The 9,224-nt window shown below is 42.9% G+C and overlaps 1 protein-coding gene across 2 annotated transcripts; it reads right to left on the bottom strand.

Annotated features, from left to right (window-relative positions):
- Positions 1-1,922: 1,922 nt before the first annotated feature.
- LOC116616700 lies at positions 1,923-8,615 on the bottom strand. Of its 2 annotated transcripts, none has more exons than XR_007308113.1 (2): positions 2,095-8,560; positions 1,923-2,023 (listed from the first exon to the last, which is right to left on the bottom strand). XR_007308113.1 is itself a non-coding variant. In XM_048727844.1 (2 exons), exon 2 carries the CDS (start codon positions 8,264-8,266, stop codon positions 2,402-2,404), a length of 5,865 nt encoding a protein of 1,954 aa, XP_048583801.1. In that variant the 5' UTR covers positions 8,267-8,424; positions 8,496-8,615; the 3' UTR covers positions 1,923-2,401. The 2 variants fall into 2 exon arrangements, 1 of the variants encoding a protein (XP_048583801.1); XM_048727844.1 differs by having other exon boundaries at positions 1,923-8,424; positions 8,496-8,615.
- Between the last annotated feature and the right edge of the window lie 609 nt (positions 8,616-9,224).

Below are 9,224 nucleotides of genomic sequence, written 5' to 3'. Positions count from 1 at the left end.
TCGTTCCTCAAAAATAACAAACGAAATGAAGTTTGTTCTTATTTTGGTGCAAAGGAATCTACAGTAGTTTTCTAATCAGATAATTGTTTTTCTTTTAACACTCACCTGTTATTTCAACAGCCTTACTTGAGTTTGCTTGTCTCAGAAATATACATTGCTTAATAAACAAAGACATGTTACAAACTTATTTAATAATAGGTAACAACTGCAATATTGTATGAAGAGAGTGCCCCTCTCTTCCCCCTGCTATTGTTGAAATTTTGCTCAATAAACTTTTACCTCTTCCCTCTCCACCAGTTAAGCATTCTATGTATGCTTCCCTGTACAAAATGCACCCCTTCAAATAGAACATTAAAGTTCACATACTTGTTTACTTCCTCAAACTCTTTGCTTTGTGTTTTTTGTTAACTTCCTAGGAACAAATTGAATACATATAATCAATAAATCTAGCAAGCTTATTTTGCAAACTCACTTTTTTTATTATTTTTGCGCAAAACCTATCAGGATTAAGGGGGTCCAGCGCAAAGAAAAACAAAACAAATTAAAAAACAAAGCCCATTGGCCTGGGATCGAACCCGGTCTGAAGAACAAAACGGAAACCATACATACGGATTACCCAATCGGTATGGCAGCACAAGGCTTTTACGGAAGGCTGTAAAGAACCCGAAGGCCCCAAGCACCGATATTTCCGAGCGAATATGCTGTACAACACTCTTGCAAGGTTATCCCAACCCGCGCATTAATGGGGAGGACAATAACCAGGATCCCAGGCCTGTAATACGGTTACGCCACGCACAGCTCGCCGAGATTGTGGATGACAAAATATAGAGGTCTATTTGGGCGTCTTGGGTCCCTTGGGGACTCGCCATGCGCACGGGCGCTTCTCTTTTATTGTGTACATGACATCAAATTAGCGAAGAAAAAAGACGCTGTTTTGGTATCATGCGAAAAGCATAAAATAAATAGAAATAAAGACGTAATGGGGGAGAATATTGACATCTTCATATTAGAATATTGACAAAATCCGCAATTTTGTCTACGCTGACTAAGTAAAGCTGTATTTTACTTTAAAGGGGCAGCAACATAGTACTGCGCATGTCTGGAGTCAGTGATTATTGTAGGTTTTTAAGTTTCAACAAACAGTTGAACTTTTTAAAAGCTGTGAATACCTTATTAAATAATATGCAATATTATATTGAAAACTATGTTAATTGACAGTTTGTGGTCATTTTTTTTGTTTTGTTTAAAGTCTCCCACATGTACCAAAAGCTCATAAGTCAGTATTAGAATTTCACTGAAGTTCATTGTGTCAGGGCTCTAGAGCTATTGCAAATCTCTTAACCATGACACTCCCCTTTTAAAGGAAAGTAAAAAAAATCAAAATTGTTGGTGGGGGTCTCTGTTATGTTTGTTTTCTTTTTAGTTTTGTTCTATTATTATTATTATTTTCTTTTTTAGAGGGGGAGGGGAATTCAGCTAAAAATAGCCAAGGGTCAATTCAAGCAACTAGTACAAAAGATGTTTTTTTGCAGTCCTTTATTTAATATATTCAAGGTTATTATGCAATTCTGTTGTTTGACTGCATATATTTTTTTTTCTTTCTTTTCATTACAAGTTCTATATGTGTAAGTGGTGACCATAGCTATGATTACTATTATTTAGAATATTTTTTTACCTACTAAAAGAAAACAACTTGACTGTAAAACACTTACTGTAGGGCACTCGATATTAGGCATTACTTTCATGTGGATGTAAGGTTGAAATGTCAAAACCTTCATTGACCCGTGAACTACGCTTTAGCGTATTACACTTTGTGGTGATCTGATTCTATTGTACTTTTTTGTGTTTTACTAACTATTACTGTTTAACTACAGTAGTTCTTTTTGTTGTAATTCAGATAGGTCAGATAGATGAGATGCTTCTGGATATGAACACAACTTTTATTTTCCACTTGTCGATATTCACGGGTAAAGTTCTACACGAGTTTCAACTTCAAAATTATCACGAATTACCACGAGATTCGCTGAAATAAACAAATACTGAAGATGAAAATTATGGCAATTTCCGCTAATTATACAAACGCATGATACTTACACGGGTGCGGAATCCATCCAAAAACAAATCCATACAGTATTCATTAGATTCAGGTCAAAAAACTCCAATAAAAAACTCCAGGAAATTCTCGACGAACTGAAAACGTTTTTTCACGAGGCTATGCGACCGCGCAAAGCTCGGAACCAGGCCTCTAACGCAGGGAGCCCGGATAATGGCGACAACATCCCGCCCCCCATGAACTCCTGCGGAGGAGGTTCATAACTATAAACGTATTGTCAAAACGCTAATGTCCGTTCTATATTACACTATCTACGTCTGTCCCTTGAGTCTCCAATCCGATCCGTATCTAGACATCCTCATCCTCGGCTTCCAGCAGACACAACTTGGTTACCGGGCACTTGTAGGTCGTCCCTTTACCGCGCACCTCTGCACTCCTTACCAATCCATCCACGCCAGGAAACACATTAATCACGCGCGCAAGAGGCCAGTTGTTTCGTCCAACGTTGTCGTCCGCAACGAGCACTATATCTCCGACGTGTAGGTTTCGCTGTTTCCTGTTCCACTTGCTTCGAACTTGCAAGGAAGGAATGTACTCTTTCAACCAGCGACGCCAGTAGTGGTTAGCAAGTAATTGCGCTTGTCTCCACCGCTTCCGACTGTACTTATCTGCCCGTTCATCCGTATCCGTAGGAAGATTCATCGTAGGTCGCACGTTCAGAAAGTGATTGGGCGTAAGAGGATCCTCATCATCAGGATTCTCTGGATTCCGGGTTAGCGGTCTTGAATTCGCGATACGTTCTGCCTCAGTAAACACGGTGGTCAGCACTTCATCGTTGAGGGGGTTCTTCCCCAGGATCGCCTTCAGACTTCGCTTGACGACTCTCACCATCCTCTCCCACACGCCTGACATGTGGGTGGCTCCAGGTGGATTAAAGATCCACTTGCATCCTTTCGCAGAACACTCACGTCCGATCTTGTCATGATCCATTCCTTCCAGATGTTCACGTATCTCCCGATCAGCTCCCACAAAATTGGACCCGTTATCCGACCACAGTTCCACAACATGGCCCCTGCGATTCAGGAACCTCATCAGAGCGAGTATGAAATCATCCGTCTCTAGCGACTTAGCTAACTCGAGATGAACTGCTCGGGAGTTCATGCAAACAAAGATAGCTCCCCAGCGCTTCTCAGTCACTCTTCCTCTTCCCCGCTTAACATATAGCGGTCCAAAATAGTCAATACCTGTATACGTAAAGGGTGGCTCGTAAGGGATCATCCGAATTCTAGGTAGATCTCCCATCTCTTGCTTCAAAGTAGTTCTTCTTTGCTTGCGACAATGAATGCATCTTCCAAGAACAGCCTTGATGGCCACTCTCGCTTTCACAATCCAAAACTGCTCTCTCAGCAGGGATAGTACTTGTTCCACGCCACAATGACCGTTGCTTTCGTGTAGGTGGCGGATCAAGATAGTAGTGATATGACTCTGTTTCGGCAATATCATGGGATTCTTGGCATCATCACTCATCGGTGCCATCGAGATCCTTCCTCCAACTCTCATAACTTCATCGCCTTTCATGACCGGCTTAAGCTTCAAGATAGCACTAGCAACATTCACCTCCTTTCCTGCCTTCAGAGCCTTCACTTCTTCAGGGAAACTTTCCCGCTGTACTAGTACAGCTATTCGTCGCTTGGCGCGTTCTATGTCGTCTGGACTTAGCTTGTTCTCTGACTCTCCAGGTGTCTTTTCAGTAGGCTTTGCATGCTTTCTTGTCTTCAACCACTCCACAAACTTCATTACCCACGCAACCTTTCGAATGGTCTTCATCCAATCAGAAGTGTCGGTTAGAAGCTTTTCCAGGCCATCTCCTGGCTCCAGGTCAGTGAAGAACACTTCTTTCTTTATCTCCAGACTTTCTTCAGACAGGGCATCAAATTTATTATCTGGCCATTGATCTTCTGACTCTCTCAAGAAACTCGGACCATTAAGCCATCGCTCATCCCGGAGAAACTCATCTATGGTTAGACCTCGACTTACTTCGTCGGAAGGATTTAGTTTTCCCGGACAGTGTCGCCATTGGTCAGGATTAGTCGCTTCGCGAATCTCTGTAACCCTGTTGGCTACATACGTCTGGAATCTGCGGGTTTCATTATTGATATAGTTAAGTGTTATCATCGAATCAGTCCAAAACACGACTCTGTCAGGCTTCAGGTCCAGTTCTCGGCGAACTGCTTGGTCCACCCGTGTTGCCAGTAGGGCTCCTTGTAGCTCCAGCCTTGGGATGGTTGAGCCTTTAATAGGTGCATTCCTTGACTTTCCGGCGACGAAAGCACACTCCACCATTCCGTCCGGGTACTCGATTCGTAAGTAGCTTACTGACCCGTATCCTGCCTCCGAGGCATCACTAAAGTGATGGAGTTGTAGTCCAACACCTTCATGGTCTGGCCTGCTGAAGTAGCATCGGGGGATGGACAAATCTTCAAGCCGTACAAGTTCCCTTTTCCATGTCTGCCACTGACGCAGAATGTCTCCACTGAGCGGCTCGTCCCATGGTGCCTTCCGCCTCCATAGGGCTTGCATGATCTGCTTGCCACGCATTATCACTGGTGCAGCAAAGTTCAAAGGGTCAAAGACAGAGCTGATTGTCGATAGTACTCCTCTCATAGTATCAGCCTTCTCAGTGTTGCTCACCTTGAACCCGAAGGTGTCTGTCTCCACGTTCCATCTAACTCCAAGTGCCCGCTCGACTGGGAGTTCATCAAGATCTAAATCAAGCGTTGGTGCTGCCCTCTTCTCGATAGGCACTTCAGCAAGGACCTCCCTACTGTTACTCATAAACTTTGTGAGGTTGAACCCTCCTCTACCACAAAGTTCGGTTAACTCGTTCGCAAGCGTGACTGCACTCGCACTCGTGTCTACGCTTTTTAGTACATCATCCACATAAAAATTATGCAGGACAGTTTCGATGGTGGTATCTCCAAAGTCACCAGCATTGTCAGTTGTAGTTTTCTTGAGTGTCCAGTTGGCTGCACAAGGCGAGTCGGTTGCCCCAAAGACATGCACGTTCATGGCATATTCTTCTGGAGGGTCATCAGAGCTTTTGTCCCACCAAAGAAATCGCAGAGAATCTTGGTCTTCTTCTCTAACTCCGACCTGAAGGAACATACCTTCTATATCAGCTACCAATGCAACATTGTCCTCCCTGAACCGTAGGAGCACCCCAGCCAGGCTGTTTGTACAATCAGGTCCATGTAACAAGTTCTTATTCAACGAAGTACCTTGGTACTCTGATGCAGCATCAAAAATTATCCTCAGCTTACCAGGTTTGTTGATATTCGTCACTGCAAAATGAGGTAAGTACCAAGTTCTCGGTCCAGTCTCTTGTGCTTCTTCTGGGCTGAGTTTGCGTGCATGCCCTTTAGTGATATACTTCTCCATGGCTGCTCGATACTTCTCCTCCAATCCAGGCTCTCGTGAAAACTTACGCTTCAGACTATTCAGTCTTTTATCGGCTTCATTCCGGTTATTAGGTAGGGTCACATCATCATCCCGCCACAGGAGGCCTGTTTCATAGTGACCATCACGCTTAGTAATGGTCTTCTCCAACTTATCGATAGCCTTCCTGTCTTCCCTGGACAGATGGTGCGATATAAAACTTGGGGATCCCTTGTCCGTCCCAACACTCTTTGTACCGAAACTCTCCAAATCCCAGAACCGCTCAATCTGATGCTGAAGTTCTTTCTTATAATCAGCAAAGTTCAGGTTTACTTCCTTGCATGAGGTCTCCCCTTGAAGGGTTCCTGTAATTACCCATCCAAGAGGACCTCTCAAAGCCTTCAAATCACTGGCTTTCGTCGCTGGTCTACGCACTTCAAACACCTCATGCGCATAGCCAACGTCCTTTCCTATCAGAACCGAAACCTTAGGCATGTCTACCGAGGGAATCTCAATATCCCTCAGATGCGGGTGTGCCTCTCTGTCAATATCTTTAGGAAGACACTTTTCGTTGACATTGAATTTCTTCGTTACCAAACCCTCAGTTACGGGAATTCTATCCCCTTCACCACTTGCGTGTTGCAGTTCAAACTCCACAACCTCTATCTGTTCCTTACTACTTCCCATCATGGTGGTGATGGATATTTCCTCAGTATGACCTTTAAGTTCGAGTTTCGCTGAAACCTCCGAGCTTATCATAGTTCCTCTTGAGCCATTATCCAGTAGCCCATACGTTGTCAGAGAGTTCCCATTTGGGGCAATCAATTTAACTGGTACAACATGTAGTAACACCGTCCCCGTGGCTCTTTCAGAAAATGTCGCGTATTGCTCGGTTTGCCTGTGTGGCTCCCCACCCCGGGTGCCCTGAGCATGGTCTCTTCTAGGGGGTCCCTCGGTCGTCCCCTCCCCTGCGCTCGAGTTAAGTTCTTTGGGAGGGTCATCTTTAGCTCTAGGGGGGTTATGTAACAAGGTGTGGTGTTTTCGCTCACTTTTGCAGTTACAAAAAGTGGTTGTATGGCATCTGTCCCTCATATGTCCTGGCCTAAGGCATATATGACACAATCTCTTCTCCTTTACCAGTCGCCAACGGCCGGGTAAGTCCCTTCCCTTGAAATTTGCACAGTCTGAAAGCCTATGTTCTCCTTGACAGCAAGGACAGGTCTTAATTGGGGCTTGTTTACCCATAGTAGTTTCAGGGGGTGAACCTTCCATGTCTGTTTTAAAGACAGAAGTCTGTTTCTGGTAGTTCTTGCCTTTCCCACCCTGCTCGGGTCTTTTATCACCACCACCCTTGTTCTCACTCATGCTTAGGTTAACAAAACCTGGGTCATTCTTTATGGCTGCTTGCCTCTTCACATAATCTGCCAAATCTGAAATCTTAGGGATACCCCCCTTTTCTCTTATCTTGTAGGATACATCACCCCATTTATTTACTAAATACTGGGGAAGCCTTCTAACTATCTGTTTCATGTTTGAGATGGTACTGGCTTCAATAGCATATTCCCCAACAAGTTTCTTTGAGGCTGATTCAAGTTGCTCTGCAAAATCCCTCAGTCCCTTATAATCATGATTGTTCAATCTTGGGCCTCTGGTCAAATTGTCAATACAAGAAGCAGCGACGGTCGCTGGCTGCCCATATCGGTCTTCCAAAATATCAACTATCACTGAATAGCTGCAACCGGAAACCCTTTCCACAACTTCAAAAGCCTCCCCCGAGAGGAACTTCGGTAGGAATTCAACCTTTTGTGAATCACTTAAAATTTCATCTTCTAAATTATCTCTCAATCTCTTCCTAAAATTAGGAAAGTCACTTGGATTCCCAGAGAACTTAACAGGTTGCATGGCTTGGAGCATGGTCAGCTTTAACATGATATCAGTACTGTTCACGGGAAGAAAACCAAACGGGGTTTTCCTATAACTACTAGTGGGGGCTTCTTGGTCGTTAATCTGGGGTTTTCTCTCAGGAATGGGGTCTTTAGGATGGGAAGGGCCCTCCATTAGCTTAGGTGTGTCTGGTCTAGGATTATCAGGAATGGGGTCACATTGCTCGGTCCATTTCATTAGCTTTGCCTCTTGAGACATGGGTGGCATGACCCCTACATCCCCTTTATACTCTTCTGACACACAACTATCAGACTCACTCCCTCTCTCTTCTAATAACTCAGCTTCCTTTTCTGCGATTTGAACCTGGAACTTGAGCTTACATGCTCTCGCTTTCTGTTCATATTCCAATTCTATTTTCTTACGTTCCAGATCCATTCGATGCTGAGCTATCTCTTCTTCTTGTTGCAAAAGAAGCTTTTTCATTTCTATTTTCTCTCTTAATTTCCTAGACCTACTAGACAGCCTTGACTTAGTTGAGTTTGACTTTCCTTTCTTCAAACGTTCATTTGCCAATTTGGTAGTAGTTTCACACTCATTACGAGTTTCTTCAAATTTCTCTTTCACTCTGTTGAATTCATCGGTTGCCAATTCTTCCAAAATGTACGACTGATAGCAGTCCTCATAGTTATTCAAAGCCGACTGTAATTCATTCAAGGCTGTCTGTATTTCATTGGCTCTAGAGGGATCATCAAGACAAGTTTTGAGCTCTTTCATGTGAATACTCACGCGCCCTAGGTAGCCTCCTAGGGACCTTTTCTTGCTTTCTATTCGTTCGACTTCACTACTAGCTTCGTTTTCACTCATGTTTCCAAGATAATAATCCTCAGTGTTCATTTACTCTTCCGTCGAATGATGTTGTAATTCAGATAGGTCAGATAGATGAGATGCTTCTGGATATGAACACAACTTTTATTTTCCACTTGTCGATATTCACGGGTAAAGTTCTACACGAGTTTCAACTTCAAAATTATCACGAATTACCACGAGATTCGCTGAAATAAACAAATACTGAAGATGAAAATTATGGCAATTTCCGCTAATTATACAAACGCATGATACTTACACGGGTGCGGAATCCATCCAAAAACAAATCCATACAGTATTCATTAGATTCAGGTCAAAAAACTCCAATAAAAAACTCCAGGAAATTCTCGACGAACTGAAAACGTTTTTTCACGAGGCTATGCGACCGCGCAAAGCTCGGAACCAGGCCTCTAACGCAGGGAGCCCGGATAATGGCGACAACACTTTTTTAATATTATTATTTACTTGTATAATTTAGATGAGCAATACATATTTCTTTATGGCTTTGTAGAGCTCATCTCGTTCCTCATAAATAACAAACAAAATGAAGTTTGTTCTTATTTTGGTGCAAAGGAATCTACAGTAGTTTTCTAATCAGATAATTGTTTTTCTTTTAACACTCACCTGTTATTTCAACAGCCTTACTTGAGTTTGCTTGTCTCAGAAATAGACCTTGCTTAATAAACAAAGACATGTTACAAACTTATTTAATAATAGGTAACAACACTGCAATATTGTATGAAGAGAGTGCCCCTCTCTTCCCCCTGCTATTGTTGAAATTATGCTCAATAAACTTTTACCTCTTCCCTCTCCACCAGTTAAGCATTCTATGTATGCTTCCCTGTACAAAATGCACCCCTTCAAATAGAACATTAAAGTTCACATACTTGTTTACTTCCTCAAACTCTTTGCTTTGTGTTTTTTGTTAACTTCCTAGGAACAAATTGAATACATATAATCAATAAATCTAGCAAGCTTATTTTGCAAA

Source organism: Nematostella vectensis, chromosome 5 (assembly GCF_932526225.1).
Source record: "Nematostella vectensis chromosome 5, jaNemVect1.1, whole genome shotgun sequence".
Lineage (NCBI taxonomy): Eukaryota > Metazoa > Cnidaria > Anthozoa > Actiniaria > Edwardsiidae > Nematostella > Nematostella vectensis.
Note: the sequence above shows the minus strand (reverse complement) of the source record. Positions and strands in the feature narration are given on the sequence as shown.